This window comes from Lissotriton vulgaris, unplaced genomic scaffold (genome assembly GCF_964263255.1).
Source record: "Lissotriton vulgaris unplaced genomic scaffold, aLisVul1.2 SCAFFOLD_1058, whole genome shotgun sequence".
Taxonomy (NCBI): domain Eukaryota; kingdom Metazoa; phylum Chordata; class Amphibia; order Caudata; family Salamandridae; genus Lissotriton; species Lissotriton vulgaris.
In genome coordinates, this window is record NW_028251753.1 from 527,873 (window position 1) to 549,192 (window position 21,320).

At 45.5% G+C, this 21,320-nt stretch overlaps 1 protein-coding gene across 1 annotated transcript in view; it reads left to right on the forward strand.

Moving 5' to 3' along the window:
* LOC147662777 (GTPase IMAP family member 4-like) overlaps positions 1 to 17,270 on the forward strand; it is a 198,824-nt gene extending 181,554 nt beyond the window's left edge. Inside the window, exon 3 of the mRNA XM_086950908.1 lies at positions 16,599 to 17,270. Coding sequence (XP_086807034.1) covers positions 16,599 to 17,209 — 611 coding nt within the window. The 3' untranslated portion in view covers positions 17,210 to 17,270. The remainder of the gene's footprint in view (positions 1 to 16,598) is intronic.
* Positions 17,271 to 21,320: the final 4,050 nt, after the last annotated feature.

Consider the following 21,320-nt stretch of genomic DNA (forward strand, 5'->3'; position numbering starts at 1 on the left):
TCAGATGCTTGGTTTTCATACTGTACAATGAGATGTTGGGTCATGTATATACCAGCCAGTCACTGTTCTTCTGGAGTAAGACTTAAAAATGTTTGCACTACTGAATCGTCTTTATATATGCTGTCATCCCCGGCCCATTGGACTGCGGACCGGGCTAGTTCCTGATCACGTAAGGTATTGAGTTCTTGATAACCTACCCTTTCTTTCAGGATTTTATCAGTAATTTGAAAAATATGCTCAAGGGTACATCGCTCTGGTATCGGACAAAGGTAACGTTTCTTGTTTTCTAAACGAATGGGTCTGTCGAAGGGCCTATCAAGAGGATACTGTCTAGGGAATTTCTCTCTACCTACGTACGCTAACAGGTCTCTAGTTTCTGCGGTATTCTCTGGTTCTTCCTCATCTGAGGTTTCCTTATCGTCTGACTCGAGATGCCTTTCAGACTCTCGTCGGGCATGTATTGCTACTATTACTTTACGGATCTTTCTAGTCATTGCCTCTATACATTTCTCTTTATCATGTTTACACTCTGCAATATTCTGACTCCATTTTGACAATCCCTCCATCTCTTCATGCGGAAAGCTTGGTTGGTCTTGTTTCCTTATCAAACAATTAATCAAAAATCGCATTATTAAAGCTTGTGTCTCAACTTTCTGATGTGCCATGGCTTCACGAATGCACTCTGGTCTCTCTCCTGTTCTGATAAAATGATATATATTGTCTAGATGTTCTGGCATTTCTGGTTATAACATCAAATAATCTGTAACACGTCTTAAACGTAATGAGGATAACATCATGGGTCCTACTTTGCCAGGCACTGTATCATATCTGCAATCTGTAAGATATTCTTTAAGCTTTTCGGCTGGGGTTGCTTTAGGTGTACGCTGCATTGCTAATTCTCTCATTGTCATTCGTTGTACTTGTGGCGGGGTGCGATAACCTCCTGTAGCACCTCCTGAAGCGGAAGCGTGAGCATAACCTGACTGTAGGGTTGGTATCTGTAACGGGGTTGAACCCTGAGTAGCAGCGGGCCCAAAGGGATTAAGCGGATTAATAACAGGGGGAACAGTAGGGGAAGTGACAACAGGTGCGGGAATCTGGTGATGTGGAGGGGTCGTGGCTTGATCAGCAGGGATCTGTGGTTGCAGATTATTAGCAGGCGGAGGCAGATTATCGTTAACAGGTTGTACGGGTATATTGGTATATGCGGGAGCTACATCGTCTAAATAGGAAGAAAGGAAAATGTCTGCTGCGGTCTTTTTATGACGTAATTTAGTCGGAACCAATGGAGGGGGCAGATCTTTCGGTATTTCCGGGGTCGCCTTGGGCAGGCCCTCGGCCAGAACTGGATACAGTCCTGTTATAATTGCATTACTCTGTCTGTCGTGTTGTTCCATTCTGACTCGCTGTCCTTCTTCTAGTAGTTCTTTTTCTTTAGCTTTTTCGGAATCCTCTCTACTTTTCTCTGCTTTTCTGAGTGCTTTCTCTGTCCGTCTATGTGATTCTTTACGCCACAATCCAATGACATCTTTCTGTGACTGTCTGGCTTTCTTTTTCCATAATGCTTCTTCTACTCTCATGATGCACTCGGCATCCCATGTCCCTGAAACAGGCCATCTAAACTGCTCTTCTAAATGATTGGTGTAGTCCACCCACAAATCTAAATACAACACAGCGTCTAAGCCATGCTTGTGGTACATAAAATATCCAGGAGTGTCCCTAGGTGGGATGGGAACTGCTTCTTCAAGTATCCCTTTCCTAGTTCCTAACTGTCGTAACTTTGAAAACAAAGGCATTGCTACCTCGATCTAGACGCAAACACAATAAACACAGTAAAGAAATGCAAACAATCACTCATACCACGACATTAAAACACATTGAAACATGTCGAACGAATACTGACTCAGCAAAAATATTGAATAACTGAATAACTGAATACTAGATGCACTGCTAAACAGTACAGATACACTGCTAAAACAGTGCAGACCGGATCTGTGTACCCAAACCCGTCTTGACCGGACACAAATTAATGCACCCGTCTTGATGCGTCCCCAGCAACGGTACTCACCGGGAAGCACGGAACGGAAGGCCTCGGAAACTCGACTGGACTGGACCGCTACGACGTCACTGCTGCTGCTGCGCACTACGCATGCGCCTCGACGCTACAGGTGGGCCTCTCGATACCTCGGACACTGCTCTCTCGGCTGGGCTCTGGTCGGGATCCTCCGCACTCCTCACCGCCTCGTCTGGATGTCGACCGCAGTCTCCGTCACCTCCGTAGGCCTGAGGGAGATACAGGAAAACCTGCAGATGCGCATGGGGTCCGTCACGGCTGTGGTAGGGGGCAAGGCCTGCGACGCATCACCGGCGCGTGGGGTGGGGGAGGGGTCCCTATTTGGGCGCCAAATTATGTGGTAAATATTTTACCGTATACGAGTTTGCCATATAATTTCAGACAGGTATAAAGAATAGCTCAATCAAATGAGAGGCAGAGTCCGTGGTGTCTGAGTCATAAGGGCTTTAATCATAAATGACTCGAGTCATGGAAATCAATTCCATCAATACAAGGGGTCGGGTATGCAATGATGATGGCCGAAAGATGTCAACGATTTATTAACAGTACATGACATATATAGTAAAATGACACAATGGCAGTGGATACAGTAGGCATGACAAGTGAAATGTATATGATAAGAACACATGTGCGTAGCAAAAAGGCGTGTACAAGGGTGTGCACAGAGGCGTGTACTAGAAACGTCACAGAAAAGTGTCATAAGTGGGTGGATTACATAGAGAATTCTGCAGAGTCAGCTGAAACCTGTGGCCTGAATGCGCGCGCAGCTAATGTGACGTGTGATTGACGTGCATCTGGAGGAAGCTAAGGGTCTGACATTTAGCACTAGTAAAGGAGACAGAAGTCTGGGATGTCAGTACGACCTGGACCTATAACATATCTGGTATCTCATGTTTGGAGGATGTTTTATCTGAAGTAAAAGGTCTCTCGGGCAGAGGCTATACTATACTGAATGCTAGTGCGTGTATAGGTGTCTACGTGTCTACGTGCGGGGCCATGGGCCTACTATGGCAACGGGAACTGTGAATTACTTGCACGGAGACAGGAAGACTTGCTCTTTGCTCTGCAGCCGGGGATATGTTTACCTAAATCACTAGACAGGAATGTGTTTTCGAGGAGGCTGAGCTGGCTATGCTGATAACTTGAAGGCAAAATACTGTTTCTGGCAGGCAGGCCAGGCCGAGCCAGGCACCGCTTCGCTTGGCAGGAAGTAAGGCAGAGGTCAGGGATGCATCTCCATGCTGCAGCTTTCAGAGGCAGAGACAGAAGTGGCTCGAAGGCAGAAATCAGGGCCTAGCTCGGCAGAGCCAGGAAAAACGTGAAAGTGCACCATGTAAAGACGGTGGCACGGCATACTTAGGAACTGAATTATCGATCCATTCATGGTGGATCTGATAGAGGACATGTTAACGTTGGACACAAATGTATTTGCGTCTTCAGATTCGGTTGTGGAGGGAAATTACATGTACTTAAAACTTGTACATGGAGCCGTTGGGGTACACGGTAGGGGACATATTTGACCATAAAGATTTCAATTACCTCAAGGCGACTGTGTACATTCTTCACCATTCAGATTCACTTCATTTCCCTCTTTTAGGCATCTGTAAGTGTATGGTAAAGACCATGTCTCATGGAGGAAAGCACTGCCTAATGGTTCATATCGCCCTATAGCCATATATTTCATACAATTTGTAAATTTATACAGAGCAAAAGGTAAGGTAATAACACCATGGATAAGCCATGTAGCAGCAGTCACCTCAGCCACAGAAAAGGGCAAGGATTCTAATGTTTCAATGTGTAACATAGAAAATGATGCATCTCTCATTGATAGCATACGCTGTTTTTCAGTCAAATTAAATGGGGCAAATAGTGATGAGACGTTCATAAAATTCCAAGGCACTCGACCAGACTTCAGAGTCTGTAGTGTCCAAGCAAACTGCATCACAGAACGCAATTGATTTTGACCATGGTATAACACGGACACTTCATCATGTACAATGTCAACAACAGAAGGCACAATATTGTTTACCGTGTAAATTCGGGAAGAAAGCGTGTTAATACTGTTATCGACAACTGCAAGCACCTTTTCTAAATTTGCTTGATCAATAGCTCTCAGTCGTTTAGCAGCCTCAATTTGGGAAACTTTCCAAATTTCATTGTAAATCGCATACAGCCATCGTTTAGATGTACCTTTAGCTGGGCCTTTTATAAAATCGTTTAAATCCACATTCTCATTTAATTGAGACAGATGTAGTTTAACTGCAGCTAGTGTGGAATGTTGTAACCAATTCTGACACAGCTTCCCCACAGAATAAGTTGTGACAGTATAGTCTTCTTCAAAACGGGGATCGGGTCTGACTTCTGTGAACCCTTCAGCCAAACCCAGAAAACGGTGTTGGCAAGAATCAGCACTCCTATGCCATATCAGCCAACCCTTGGAATCCAAACTGGAAATGTTAAAGGATGAATTTTGCAAAAGAGCTTGCAACTCATGAATGGACAAATCAGTAAAATTACCCCAACCTAAATATTCCTCTAAATCTGGGATGGTCGGTGTATTTAATTTTTTAGAAGTAGCCAATCCAAAGCATGTTGTTTGGAAAATGGATGAATTTAAAAACAACATGTGATTCGGGATGAGACATGCACGGTGCAAAGCCTCAGTGCCTTGTACCTGCCAACCTTTGGTACCCCAAACCGATTTAAGGTCAATTGTTCCTTTCCAAAACTCGTAGCCATCTACAGCCAACCTGTCTAGAAAGGACTTCGAATACAGCAATTTTGTATCGGTAAGTCTAACTTTGGACATGGACTTTTGTGTCATTTTAAAATAAAATGACTCGGGATTAGATTGATTAAAGTCTGTAAAATAAGTGTATTTTTTCAGAAACGTATTGGAGCTGCCTCCTAATGGAGCAGGGCAATGTTCCCATTGTGTATAATTTACAGCAACCCTCCTGGAATTTGTCTTATGTAAAAAATGATTACCATAGTGTTGAAAACAAAACAAATCACCATAATTAGTAGAATCTGAATACAGATCCTCAGCATCGAAGGCAGCATAATACTTCAAATCAGAGAATAATGCTTCTACGGCCTGAATATCCCAATCATCAGAACGTATATTCTGTTTAATCACATCTCCCATGTTTACTCTAAGCACATTTGGAACATTAATCACTTCAGTGGGCCCATGTATCTGAAACCTAACCGCATCCCACACAATCCCATCAAGGACAGGCCAAGCAGTAATGTTGACTGTATTTAAGTTTCGTTTCAGTCTGTGCGCTGAATGTGAAGAGGAAAGAGGGGCCAATGTTCCATTTAGGTACCGAATTCCTGTTCTTTCTTTAACGTATTGACCATCGATCAGGCGGAAAAAATAAAACACAAAACAAATTGACATAAAAAGGTAAAATGAAAATAGGACCAACCAAATGTAAGTCCATGGGGGAATCAAAAAATGTTTTTTAAATAACTTGGCATATTTTGCAATAGTTGAGGGTTTCTTTGAAAGTTCCCAAACAGAGTCAAAAGAGAATCTGGATTGGTCTGCCAAACGGGTCTGTAAATCAGGCATCGATAAATCAGCAGGATAAGTGTAGTTCAGCTCATCAATGTTAGTAACAGGAATAGTATTTAATAAAGGACTGGATATGGCAGGCATCTCGAGGGACACCTCCTGTTCTGCACCAGATGTTATTGCTAGCACAGAGTGCCTCACCATGGAAGGACAGGATACAGCCGGCGTCATGCTATGAAGAAGCGGCCACCCTGTGTGTCTTGACATTGTCAATAGAAATAAATCTGTTTTCCTTACGACCTGGAGGTGGTGGTAAAATGACTGTTCTTGTGCCCTTCACTCCAAGAACTCTAACCGGTGCACGATATGATGGACCAAACTCTTTCTTGTTATCGATCTTCTCTCGAACCAGTTCTCCAACTTGGGGTAGCCAGCCAACTACCGATATCTGCAGCGCATCATCCGATGTGGAGGGCAAATGTTCCTTTGCAAGACTGTCTCTGGTCTTTTGTAGATTCTGTAAACATTGCAATGTTCATCTACGTCAAAGGCCGTGGCCTGGGCCTTGCAGTCCAGCCCATCGAGGTCAGGGACATACATCTTGATACCGAAGAGCATTTCGTACGGGGTCCGCCCACCCAGGTACCTTCTAGGGAGATTATTAAGCGCACGCTGCACGCCCATGAGGTGGGCTAACCAGTTTCTGCCAGTGCCTATAACTCGAGCTGTCAAAGATTGCTTTAAGTCGCGGTTCATTCGTTCAACTACACTATTGCCCTCGGGCCTGTAGGGACTTGAAAACTTGACTTGGACCCCCATCAAAACCATAGCATCCTTATACGCCTTAGAGGCGAAAGCCGGACCCTGATCCAAATGGAAGGTACCAATTATAGAAAGGAAGAAAACCCTGCCTCAGGATATATAGGCCCTAGCTATGGGGTCCAAACTGATATATATGGAGGGGTGATTAACCAAGGGGTTGACGGCACATAGCAGAATCACATGGTCGAATCAAGAGGACTGAACAACTTCATTTTATGAAAATATATTTTTTATTTTTATTATTATTTTATGGTACAAAAATTACTCTTATTGTGGAGCAAAATAGATATTAGTTATGATGTATCACAGATGCATATAAAAACAGATAGATTTGAAGGCAAAACTTTCACAACAGTTCATCCTACCCAGTAACAGCCTCAATTCACAAGCACATACTCATTCATTTCAACCCTACTTACACTCTCTCTCCTAGTTACATACACCAATCACTCTCTCATTCATTCTACTTTCCCTTGCATTTATAACACATAGGTGATCATGTCGGGATGTTCATCCTGGTAGTTGATTTTTAGCTACGGGTCCTGGTGTTATGCGGGCAATAGCTGTGTTCCAGGCGTATGTCCCCTGGAACACAGCTATTGCCCGCATAACACCAGGACCCGTAGCTAAAAATCAACTACCAGGATGAACATCCCGACATGATCACCTATGTGTTATAAATGCAAGGGAAAGTAGAATGAATGAGAGAGTGATTGGTGTATGTAACTAGGAGAGAGAGTGTAAGTAGGGTTGAAATGAATGAGTATGTGCTTGTGAATTGAGGCTGTTACTGGGTAGGATGAACTGTTGTGAAAGTTTTGCCTTCAAATCTATCTGTTTTTATATGCATCTGTGATACATCATAACTAATATCTATTTTGCTCCACAATAAGAGTAATTTTTGTACCATAAAATAATAATAAAAATAAAAAATATATTTTCATAAAATGAAGTTGTTCAGTCCTCTTGATTCGACCATGTGATTCTGCTATGTGCCGTCAACCCCTTGGTTAATCACCCCTCCATATATATCAGTTTGGACCCCATAGCTAGGGCCTATATATCCTGAGGCAGGGTTTTCTTCCTTTCTATAATTGGTTTCTTCCCCCCTTTTTTCCTGCCTTCATCATTAAGATACCCACGGGGAACCCCCTTCTCTGTTCACCAAATGGAAGGTACCACAGGCAAAAATTCCCACAAAGACTCACAAATCCTTAATGACAGTACGTGAATCAGCGCTCCGATGTGGCCATACCCACACAAAGCGTGCGCATGAATCAACTGCTACTAAGATGTACTTGTATGCAGTATCAGAAGAAAATGGACCGCAGTGATCCAAATAAACGCATCCAAGCGGTTTATTCGAGATGTACAACTGTGTCTGAGGCGGACGCGCAGCAGTTGAAGGTTTAATCTGCTGGCAAATGTCACATTGACGGACATAATAACGCATCTGTTTGTACAGTCCCCGCCATCAGAACCTTTGTTGTGGCTGAGTTACAGTGGCTGAGACGCCCGCATGCGCAGACGCCACACCTTCATGCGCCGCTGTAATCAAAGCAGCCCTGCGATCCGAGTTGGGAACTAGACGTTCGCCAACTTCAGGGATTTTCACGTAAGGAACCTTATCGGGACTTAAGTGGTATGTGTATTTAGAAGGGAACCCCGCAGGATATTTACTTCCCTTCTCTGTTGCAGCAACAGCTGCCAAGATGTCATCATCTATTTTGCTTTTGGACCTCGCGACTGCTGCAACTAAGTATTTTGATACCGCTGACTTCGCTGCTTCATCAGCAAGCGAATTGCCAACAGCGTGGACCCCCACGCGCTGATGACCGAGAGTATGAATCACAAACACGAGTGGCAGCTTCTCTTTAAGTTCCGCCACTCGGACCCAGATCATTTTATGTTTTATTGTGCTACCTTTGGAGTCACGAAATTCATTCTGAATCCAAAAGAACAAGTTTTCATTGTAAGATTGGACACAGTAGTAAGAATCACTTACGATCAAAGTCGTCACACTAGGATCAGCGTACTCCAATGCAAGCATCAGTGCACGAAGCTCTGCTAATTGTGCGGTGCAGTCCCCAAGCGTCTGCGTGTGCACGACACTGGACTTGAACTCATCGTTCACCATGGCACCGACCACAATGGCGCAAGCGGAAACGTAGGCATGTTTAGAGCCATGCGCAACCTGCGCCGAACCATCAGTGTAAATGATGCAATGGAAATCCTCCAATGGCCACATTGCTAATGGAGCAGGATGAACAAATTCATACTGTAAATACTCCTGCGACCGTAAAGTGGCGTCAAAAATAAACGTGACATCCTGGGACGTCAAGGACGCAGCCCATTGAATCCACCGAGGGTGCAAAGCTTTGGAATTAGGTACACTGGCTTTCGTAACCGCCTCTAAGGCAGGACACGGGGTAACAACCAACATGCGTTTTCCTAGTGCCAGGGCTCGTTCTTTAAGAATCGCCATCTGCACAGCCGTTAAAACTTTTTCCACAGTAGAAAAGCGCAATTCAGCCGAAGTGTACAAGTGTGACTTGTAAGCAATAGGTACTGTATCTCCTTCATTAAAAGTCAGGTACGTGAAACCCACCGCCCCAGGGATAATTCTTATCACCAGGTTGGTCTGGTTATCACGAGTCTGTAAGTATTCAGAAGCGAGCAAATCAGCCTGCAATGACTGCAGAATGGCTGAATGCTCAGGCAGCCAGCATGATTTGGAAAATGATGGTTGTATCAAAGCATACAAAGGCTTGATACGCTGGGCATATTCCGGAATGTAAGTCCTCCCGAAATTCAAAAAGCCCAGTAGAGATTGTAATTTTTTCAGTGTTGTCGGAGAGCGCAATTGTGCGCACTTCTCCAGGAAGTGGGGTGCTAAACCCTTCCCTTCGTTGTTAAGCTCGTAACCTAGAAACAACACTGTGTACTCTGCAATGTGCGACTTTGCAAAGTTAAACTTGTAACCTATGTCAGCAAAGTTACAAATTATGCTATTTACTCGACACAGATGCTCCCAAAGATCGTCGTCCGTGAGATAAATGTCATCCACATACGAACAAGCAACTGGGTCGATGCCCTCCAGAGAATACTCCAGGACTGTTCTTATAGCCCATTGGGAGACGCCGAAACATTTTTTGCACACCGCCGCATGTAAAACTGGTCCATTGGGAACTTAGACCGTCTAATCTATGGGCATAAAAACCATTGGAAATGTCAAGCGTGGTTTTGAACCGTTTACGCTCAAGACTATTCACTAACGCAGAGCCATGAGTATTCTGTACTGCGCAGTTACGGCAATGCGAGTTCAAATGCCTATAATCCAAAACCAAACGATATGAGCCGTCCGGCTTGTTCACAGTAAAAAGGGGTTTATTCATCGGTGACACACACGTTTCAATTACACCTTGATATTCCAATTGTTCAAGGATAGCCGCGACTGAAGCTTTGGCTTCACGCCGTATGGGATATTGAGGTTGAGGCTGCGGCTGAGACCGTAAAGGAATCTCGTGGCTTGGTGACAATTTATCCCAGCCACACTGATTACGGTACACAGCCGGCGCAAGCGCTAGAGCCCACTCTTCTGCAAAATGCAGCGCTTCCACTCTCGGCACAGTGTGCGCGAAACTGGGTAGGATTACCTCCTCCCCTCGCGGAGCTGCGAGAACAAAAGGTGGGGGCCAGTCAGCCTCCGAAAGCAAAATGTCATACGTAGACGAGAGATTTTCCCAAAATACCCCTTTTACCGTTCGCTGCATGTCACCTTCAATTAACAGGACAATTTCAAAAAGACGTTCAGGGGGAGCAACATGCGTATCAGCAGTTTCAATCACAACATAAGTATCAGTCGCTGTCACCTTCAACAGTGGACGGAGGGCCTCTCTCACTATGGTAATCTCGGCTGCGCTGTCCAGCAAGGTCAGAGCCCACGTCAGATTCCGAATCCGGATCTCACTATCTGGGGCATAACGATGCGCTGTCAGGGCGGCGACTTTCTTCGTGGCAAACTGTGGTCTCTTGGGCGTAGAGCCTTCCTGCTGCTCTCCACTGTTACGTGGGCGGGGCTGACCACGTCCTTGCTGGCCACCCCGGCCCCTGCCGCCCCCTCCACCACCGGTTGACGGAGCCGATGAGTCCTGAAAGGAACGAGGAGAATGTTGGTCAGAAGCCTGAAACCTCTCAGGCGATGTAATCATCGCGCGGTCGCGCAAATCATAAACACGTTCCGATTGCGCAGGCAACGGAGACGCAGGCGCAGAAACCTGTGTTTGTTGTTGTTGTTGCTTACCCTGATTCTGCTTTTTAGGCCAATTTTGTTTCTTGGACTTTTGTTGACCACTAGTTTCCGATGTCTGACTCTGGGGCTGCTTTTTCTCTTTATCAGGAAAAGCTTTAACCCCCATTGCATTGCGGCCAACTGTTTTATAAGCAGCCACAATTATCCTTGCCAACCGTCGGGGTCGTTCGGCCTCGGGAACCAACGCCAATGCGTTAGCAACCTGAAATTTCACTGCATCCCCCTTGACATTCGCAAGGATCAGATCGCAAACTACATCAAAGGAGCCACACAGGCGCATACCCAATTCAACAGCCGACTCCGGTCCGTGTTCGTCTTGAACATGTTTAAGGACCGCACCTAGATTGGTCACAGACGGGGTGCCATAGCACCTCGAATAGACCGCTGCAAATGTCTTACCCCAGGTCTCACAGTCAACAAGTTCAGGTGCCAAATCTTTCGGTAAACTTAGTGTAAGAATCCGGTGTTTATCACCCGGACTCGTGTTGGGAAACACAGCTTCCAGCTGGCCGAATTTCTCAGCAAGCCAGAACGGAAAATCATCCTTGTCCTGGGGCTTCTTACCCATCACGGAATTCACCATGACTGGATTGATTTTCAGACCAGCATGTTCTGCACGAAGTTGTGCACCCCTAGGGGCCGCGTCCTGAACATTACGGCTAGTGTAATGAACAAGCGCTCTAATTACTTCCACCGCGACTTCATGAAGCCGCCGCAGATCAGCCATGTTACAAGTGGCGCGTAGAGGGTGAGGAGTGAATCCAGCCAAAGCGGGCCAAGGTGTGCCCGGAATGGACAAAGGACCTAACCTCGAAGCAGATAAAGTGTGTGGTAGGGCGCCACCAAACCAAACTCCATGCTGCCAAGCATCAATAGGAACCTCCAGTGCTCTGTACGGAGCATGCGCAGCTGGTACAGCTGAAGCAGTGTATGAATGGAACACTCCAGAATTAGCGTCTACTGGCGGAAATGTCACCCACTAATAAAACAGTTCGTACGGGTAAGCATGTTCCGCACTCACCACCAGAACGACAGCCAAGCCTTCCACAGGAACATCATAAGTCTGCAAATGGTCACGCACCGCAATGCGACTATGCTGCGGGATGTCCACGGCTTGTGCCATGTCAGCACAGGAAAGCGAAAACACAAAGATTACTTTGTAGCACAACTGGGTAGTAATTCAAAGAAACCGTTTACAGATAGATTCAAGCTTGAAAAAGACCTAATTCAAAAATAGGTAGGTTTTTCCGACACTGCCGTTTTCCGGAAACGGGAATGAAGGCGTTAAGGTTTGAATGATATACTACTCAAGTGTCATGATATAAGACCAATCAACGTATGGGCGCCATGTAGCATGGTTTCCGTTCTCCCACAGAACTGTGCACAGAGATCTAGAACCTGGGTGAGTTAGGATGATCCAAAACTCACCTTTGTTTTCGAAATCCCCTTACCAAGCTAGCTACAGTGTCTCATTGGTAGTAATAACTTACCAATGACTTAGTCAATCCAGAACATGAACTTAGGGTACCTCAGGTATCGTGGAACACATGAACACTCTTTCGTTATATAATCATTCCAAACCGAAACTGGGAGGCAAAGAATACACGTGCAAGTTTGAAATGTTTATTTTTCAATGCAGCATTCTCAAACGCAGTATCTTGTATAATATCAACATACATATTATAAAAATCAGAGTCAGCAGCATAGTCACTAATCCATAGTAAGCAAAAGGTGATAGCATGTTATGATGCAAAAATAAATAGAATTCTGTATCACCTATATTTCGCGCACCCTAATTAGCATATTATATTATATCTAAGATGGTCTCATCTGGGTTCTAGCAGGGCGGACCCATACCTCTAATTCTCAGTAGGAGGAGATCACATCAACCGCTACCAGATCTCTGCATGCGAAGCATCAAGTGTGTTGATTCATTCCCTGTAACTGTATCTTAAACCCGCGTAGAGCCCAATGTTGGCAGCAACATTATTTGTGTTATGTCTAACGTGGTGCGAGGATCAGGCCTTCAGCAACCTTGTGTTAGGTTATTCTTAGAGTGTGCAGTTCTCGGTGTGCAGACAGTTGTACCAAGTGTACCAAGCACGACTGATACTAGAGCAATAACATATTATTCTCAAATAAATCACATCTTTCGTCTAGGTTGAAAGCTACAATAACAATTAGGTGTCGTGTGCAAACTCAAGCTGAAAGAAAATATTGCGTTTAAACATTTAATAAGCTCATGCTAACTTAACACAATATATAGAAACGTAGTAACCATATGACAAACCTAAGCATTTTCTGCCATACATTGACTTACCCCCTGAATCTTCACCATACGTTGTTGTACTGACCGGGGTGCCTGAATTATACAAAATTAACGCTGAATCCTATAGTGAATTAGAAAAGTACATTGATTCATTGGCTGAATAACAATAGACCTCTGCCACCGAATGTGCAAAGCCAAATCTTGTTTGCCCTTAGAGTAAGTTGGGTGGGTCGTAGAGTGAAAGACTTAGCGGGCGATTGCATAGTGATTAATTTTAGGGACAGAGGATTCAACACATATGTGAGTGGCCTCACCAAAGGACGAGAACCAGTATCCAGACTTTTGGTTTAAGTTATTTCTATCCTCCCCCAACCACTATGGAGAGATTTGGACATCTAGGCAAGAATTGGGAAGGGAGAACCCAGGGAGGTATTTCCAGCAGTAGAGGAGGGAACTACAGTACTTATTTTTCACTTAATATTGTTGTAAACGTATCTAGGACCCTATTTAAATATTCCCGATTTATGCCCTTATGTGGTTATATCAAATCATATCCTTATAAAGGCATAAGAATCTTACCCATATTAAGTCATAGCCAATGCAGTCCAAATACGGCAAGGCTACTCCCATAGACTCCTAGAAAGCACAACGTGTTATTAAACAAACCAAGCCTCCAGCAGCCCGGGAATTCCCCCTGCTTCTGTATTGATTTGTCTTAGAACTCCTGGTGTCCTGAAAGAACTGCGAGTTCTTAGTGACGTCTTATGTCCAACCTTACATCAAACTCGACACCTTCCAGGTATAAATATACCAGCATCTGCCTTAGCAAAACACACAGTGGTTTGGAGCAGATCGGCTATCTACTTGACTGGCGCCCTGCTGTAGCGAGTGCCGAAGGAAGCCGACCCTCCCATTGATGCACTGAGAGAGACGCTGTCTTTTCTCCTGATGAGAAATCCAGCTCCAGTGTTTCCTTGTCACCCTTGTGGGTTGCTGGGATATCGAGTCCTGAGAGAGAGATACAAGACCTCCTTCATTCTATAACCAAGGTACGGAGCTGTTTAGACCCTTAGAGAATTCTTGATTCAGAATCTTGGCAGAAACTATCTTAACTCAAACTGCTGCTCACTTACTCCTTCCCACGTACAAGGCTTAGGCTAGGTATACCGGTGTAGGTGTGTATTAGAAGCACCAGTTGAGTATGTTTAGTCATGATTTTGTCATTGTATATATTTGATCTATTTTAAATGCCGTATGGCTCAGAAACTATACCATGCTTTTACAGTATTATTTCATAATACTCCTTTTACTGTACACACTTTACTTTATGACAAGTATTGCAATTGTAGCAATTCACTTCTCTTGCTTGAGAAAGAAGACTGTTCAATAAATAACCTCTTTTGTTGAAAACGCCCGTCTCTCTGTTTTCCTGCACTTCTGGGGACACTAAGCATGCACGATTGACTGAGTAAAATAGCTATCTATTGTTTCCGCGACTCTGGAGGTATACTCTTTATTCTGTAGGGAGCAAAGTTGTCATGTTTATGCGGTTGTCAAAAACTAATCCCTTCCTGTGTACTCAAGAAAGTTTCTAGTGACCTCTGAGCTAGCTGGCATTTCATAATTAAGTCCAACATATACAATAGAGACCCAGTCGACGTAAGTCCTACGTCTAAACTATCATTTATGTTATTCCAATGCGCAGAGCTTATTGGGAATATAGGAACTACACTGCAATATCCTCCTCAGTAATAGATTTAGTGTACTGGACCTGGTGGATTGACTGACTCCAACAGACCCTTGTTCACCCATCACGGCTAAACAGCTGTGTAATGCTACTCTCAGTGTGGGAAATGAGGTAATAAATCGACAGGCCACACCAAGTAATGAGATAGTGAATCAGGAGCTTAGCATAGTCACTAAAGCTAGCGATTGTGGGGAGGCAACGAAACCCATAGACGCACCCGAGAATAAAACTTCCACAACTAGTGAGGTGGTATTAAGTCCTCAAACACTAGGGACCGCTGATAATAACTTTGAGGCCCTAGACGATATAAATAGGGGAGAAATGGAGGTAACCCCCGATTGAGGTGGAAGTGAGACCATATTGCCCTAGGATCCTGGCATGGAGTATTGCAGGCTTAATGGCTAAGTTAAATCTCCCCGATTGGGGTGATTTTATAGAATCCCACGAGATCTGCTTATTTCAAGAAACTTGGGCAGTCAAATCATTACATAGAGTTGGCTTTGCATCTTTAGGGGCTTTGTGTATCTGGGTGGATACCCATTTGGGCTGTACGGTGAAGAGATCAGATACTCATTCCCCCAACATTTTCTGTATTCTTCTCACCCACACAAATCTCCAAACTATGGCCTCTATTAATGTCTACTCTCGGCCAGGTAGGTATGGGCAGACTTCTCCAATGCTAGATTGTTTGGCTGCTCTTCTCAATTCACTGTCTGGGAAAGCGTATTTTTTAATCGGTGGGGATTTTAATTGCCATTTTGAACCTCTAAATGGCTTGTCAACATCTATTACCAGTGATGAGGATTCAATATGGTCAATCCCTGCATCCAGCGCTTATCCGATAAGGGGGTGGACTCCACTAGTCCTGCAATTTACCTCTCTTACCCTTACTCACTCGCTAAGGGCATGTAATGGTCCGTTCCCTGATGATAATCCTGGGAATCCCACCTTTGATAGAATTGGTCAGGCAACAATAATTGATTATATCTTAATAAAAGTTGAAATCTGGCATAAGGTTGCAAAGTTTTCTGTCCTCCCCCGTGAAGTAAGCGACCAATATCCGTTGGTCGTAACCCTAGACAGCTATCTAGTAGAAGCAGGGCAAGGCCTGGACAATCTCCCATTAGATAATTTAATAGTGGTTGAAGGAGGGAGAAGAATCCGTTGGGGTTCAATATTTCAATCTCCAAAAGTAATGTCGGAAATGTATACTCGCATTATCTCTCTGTTAGAAAAGGCAAGTGGCGCTTCTGGAATTAGTGTCAGTCAAGGCCCTGACAAAGATTTATGTAAAAAGGTGAGAGAGTATGCAGCCGGCTGAGCAGACAGAGATATTTCTCTCAAGGACTTCGACAGATGCACTATTTTTTATTTTTCCTAGCCTAGGTGCGGCACGGTAGTGTTGTAACTTTACTGTAGAAAAGGTAACAGTGATCTCGCACAGAGGGGTTAAATATCTCTGTTGAAACCTATTGGCTGAACCAAATGTTGCATTGCATATTCCCAAAATTATGATCAGTTTTCAAGGGAACTAGTTTCCATTTCTGTTTCAGTTTTAACATTTTCTTAGTTTCTTGTTGCTCAATATTTCTGATATTTATATGTTTTCCTTGTCTTTATTGCTTGATTTTGTTCGTGAGGAAGTGTCACTCATGGTGGTTGAAATATCACTCACAATTACATTGAAATTATAAAAATGTCACACATAGCCATCTAAAACCTTGGCAGCTATGTACCTAATATTACACAACAACTGGCGATACATCACGCAGTGCTGCGGGTGGAGGGGCGCGGGCGGTTTGAATGTGTCTCTGTCCTGTGGGTCCTGATTCTCTCCTCTTTCCTTTTCAGGTCTTTTTGTCTGGATTCGGCTCCGAGAGCTGAGGATACTCCTGGTCGGTAAAGTTGGAGCAGGGAAAAGCGCCACCGGGAACAGCATCCTGGGGAGGAGAGAGTTTGAGGTCAGAGCCTCAGTACGGTCAGTGACGGCGGGGTGTAAGAGCGTGAGCTGTGAGTACAGGGGCGCACGGGTCACAGTCATCGACACTGAAGAGCTCTTTGACACAAGAGTCAGTAATGATGAGCTGAAGAAAGAGGTGGCCCAGAGCCTCGTCCTCAGCGCCCCCGGGCCCCACGCCATCCTCCTGGTGCTGCAGCTGGGGCGGTTCACCCTGGAGGAGCGGAACGCGGTCAAGAGACTGCGGGACCTGTTTGGGCCCGGGGCGGAGGAGCACCTGATGGTCCTGTTCACCCGGAAAGACGACCTGGGAGATCAGTCCATAGAGAGCTTTGTTAATGATCCAAGGGGACCGTTTGTAGATCTGATCGTCAAGCCTGGGCGGCCATACTGCGCTTTCAACAACAGAGCAACAGGAGAAGAGGCGGAGCAGCAGAGGCGGGAGCTGTATGACGTCATCAAAGGCATGGTGGGAAGGAATAACGGGGGGTGTCTACACAAATGAGATGTATGAGAGGGCGTGGCGGGCCCTGTGAGGAAAGAGAAAGAGATAAGGAAAAGAATCCAAGAAAAAGCAGAAAAGAAGAAAACTCAAACACTTGCATGGGAAGAAAATGTAATTGCATCGAAAGAAAGAAAACAACAGTGAAATACACAGCAGAAGGAGGAGAAAATAAAACAAGAAACGGAGAGGACATTGGTAGAAAATGAACAACGTTTGAAAGTTAAACTAGAAAACGCTCAAAAGAAGTCCGAATCTGGTGTCACGCAGTGGACAGAAGAGAGCGCTAGAATGGGGGGCCAAGGGGGAAGAGGGGGTGCTGGGGCAGGGCCACTGTGACTGCACATGGTCTGGGACTACCGGCCACCCCCCTCCTTCATACACAAACTGCATTACTTAATTCAACAAGTCAATACATGAGTCTTTGGAAGGCAGGGGGTCAGGGACCCCCTGGCCGTATTTATTAAAGTATGAAAACAAATTAAAATTTTAATAAAATAAACATTTAGACAATTATTAAATGCACATTTCAGAACATTAGATTAACATCCATTTTGACATGGTATGATGGGCTAACCTTAACAAATATCTAGTACAGCGTGTTTCCTAACCAAATCTAACATCCTGAAAAATAAATGCATTCTAATAATTAAGTCGGACGGCAAGGTCGCTAACCGGTGTCAGATCCTTTACAGCTACGCTCTCACGTTCGAGATGCGCATGCGCAACCCAGGGCATGTTTCACCCACGTGCGCTCCCTGAACTCCATTTAACCATAACAGGAGTGCCCTTACACTTGCACACCTTGATGACGTCATAGTGTCTGTGAGGGGTGGCTACCAGCCTGAGGAAAGCGTAGACTCCCTCCCCCGCACCCTTCTAAGTAATGGAAATCATATCCTGCCCCTGAAGTTCTGGGAGAGACCAATGGCCCCTCCCGACGGGCGGCCCCTTTCGTGAATGGGCCCGCCCCCCCCTAAGGACCTTAAAATGCTGCTCACCGATTATGACCTTACCGCCAGACCCACATAATAAATACGACATTGCTATTCTAAGAGGGAAAAAAAAGGCCTAAGGAGAAAATTAGTTAAAAAACCACAGCAAAGCACAAAACATCTACATATGTACATTTTCCTGTAAACGGGAAAAAGGCCTAAGGAGAAAAATTAGTTAAAAAACCACAGCAAAGCACAAACCATATACATATGCACATTCTTCCTGTAAACGGGGAAAAAAGGCCTAAGTAAGCAAGCATTCTATTCCTATGATCCTGGACATCGCTAGACAGTATACCTACCATTGTCTTTACCCAAATTACGCTAACCAAGGGGATGGAGGGTGGGGAAAATTAAACAGCCCCACGGTGGGGCGAGGAGCGAGCCTGGGGAGCGCGGGCACAAAGAGGCCACTTCCCGCGCTCCCCAGGCTCTTAACCCCTTCACAGTCGCAGGCCCCGCCCCCTCGGCCCAGAAGTGCACAACTACTTCCGGGGCGAGGGTGGGGGGCAGGCCGCCACGAAGGGAACGGGATAAGGGAGGGGCCGGGCCCCGCATGCATGCGTGGGGGCCGATTGACCCCCCCTTTTCTCATGGTCTGGGACTACCGGCCACCCCCCTCCTTCATACACAAACTTCATTACTTAATTCAACAAGTCAACACATGAGTCTTTGGAAGGCAGGGGGTCAGGGACCCCCTGGCCGTATTTATTAAAATATGAAAACAAATTAAAATTTTAATAAAATAAACATTTAGACAATTATTAAATGCACATTTCAGAACATTAGATTAACATCCATTTTGACATGGTATGATGGGCTAACCTTAACAAATATCTAGTACAGCATGTTTCCTAACCGAATCTAACATCCTGAAAAATAAATGCATTCTAATAATTAAGTCGGATGGCAAGGTCGCTAACCGGTGTCAGATCCTTTACAGCTACGCTCTCACGTTCGAGATGCGCATGCGCAACCCAGGGCACGTTTCACCCACGTGCGCTCCCTGAACTCCATTTAACCATAACAGGAGGGCCCTTACACTCGCGCACCTTGATGACGTCATAGTGTCTGTGAGGGGTGGCTACCAGCCTGAGGAAAGCGTAGACTCCCTCCCCCGCACCCTTCTAAGTAATGGATATCATATCCTGCCCCTGAAGTTCTGGGAGAGACCAATGGCCCCTCCCGACGGGCGGCCCCTTTCGTGAATGTGCCCGTCCCCCTCTAAGGACCTTAAAATGCTGCTCACCGATTATGACCTTACCGCCAGACCCACATAATAAATAAGACATTTCTATTCTAAGAGGGAAAAAAAAGGCCTAAGGAGAAAATTAGTTAAAAAACCACAGCAAAGCACAAAACATCTACATATGTACATTTTCCTGTAAACGGGAAAAAGGCCTAAGGAGAAAAATTAGTTAAAAAACCACAGCAAAGCACAAACCATATACATATGCACATTCTTCCTGTAAACGGGGAAAAAAGGCCTAAGGAAGCAAGCATTCTATTCCTATGATCCTGCACATCGCTAGACAGTATACCTACCATTGTCTTTACCCAAATTCCGCTAACCAAGGGGATGGAGGGCGGGGAAAATTAAACAGCCCCACGGTGGGGCGAGGAGCGAGCCTGGGGAGCGCGGGCACAAAGAGGCCACTTCCCGCGCTCCCCAGGCTCTTAACCCCTTCACAGTCGCAGGCCCCGCCCCCTCGGCCCAGAAGTGCACAACTACTTCCGGGGCGAGGGCGGGGGGCAGGCCGCCACGAAGGGACCGGGATATGGGAGGGGCTGGGCCCCGCCATGCATGCGTGGGGGCCGATTGGCCCCCCTTTTCTCATGGTCTGGGACTACCGGCCACCCCCCTCCTTCATACACAAACTGCATTACTTAATTCAACAAGTCAACACATGAGTCTTTGGAAGGCAGGGGGTCAGGGACCCCCTGGCCGTATTTATTAAAATATGAAAAAAAAAAAAAAATGTAATAAAATAAACATTTAGACAATTATTAAATGCACATTTCAGAACATTAGATTAACATCCATTTTGACATGGTATGATGGGCTAACCTTAACAAATATCTAGTACAGCGTGTTTGAGGAAAGCGTAGACTCCCTCCCCCACACCCTTCTAAATAATGGATATCATATCCTGCCCCTGAAGTTCTGGGAGAGACCAATGGCCCCTCCCGACGGGCGGCCCCTTTCTTGAATGGGCCCGCCCCCCCCTAAGGACCTTAAAATGCTGCTCACCGATTATGACCTTACCGCCACAGGCCAGCATAGTTGACCGACTATCTGGCCCCCCCTCAAACCATCCTGTAGAAAGGTCATAACCTACCTGCAAAGACCTCAACCCATGCCAAGATATTCTTTATGAAAAGGGCATTCCCCGCCTCTGTTACATGGACACCGTCCCGCAGGTAGAAGTGCTCTCCCCAGATGCACCCATGAGGTATGGTCTGTAAGACCGGAGTTCTAAACAACTTGTCCAGCTTGTTGTTGACCCTCTTTACCGAGTGATTCAATGCGCTGACTGAGTCCCCTCCTCTCCATTGCATTCTCTGTATCAGCTGTGACCATACAATCACGCTCCCCGGTAACCTCTTTGCCAGCCACCCTGCCGCTGATATAATCTCTTCCAGGAGGACCCTTCTACCCAGACCTGTCAGATCATTCACCCCCAGATGAAGGATCACCGCCGAAGGAGGTGCAGTATGTCTTCTTAGTAAATCCGACATATAGTCCCTGCACTGACTGAGGCGAAGCCCCCCCTACCATGGAAGGAGACCGTGCACCCCCCGCTCTCCGCCCTCCGTCTACCCGATCCTGCAAGAAAAATAGGATTAGCAAGCTTTACATACGAATGTCCCACTACCCAAACTACCAGTGTCTTCTTTTTTGTCCTCCTGGCAATTCCGTGATGTTGATGAGTTGATGTGATGATCCATGGGTAGTTTCCGTCCTGCGTCGCAGGCCCGAGAAACTGTAAATAACCAGACAAAAAACAGCAGGTGTTAGAAACTCCAAATGGCGACAGCTCTCACAACATGTGCAATCGCACGTAACGCTTGTAAGCATTAGAGGACCACCTCCCAATCCTTTGCACACTAGTTATATT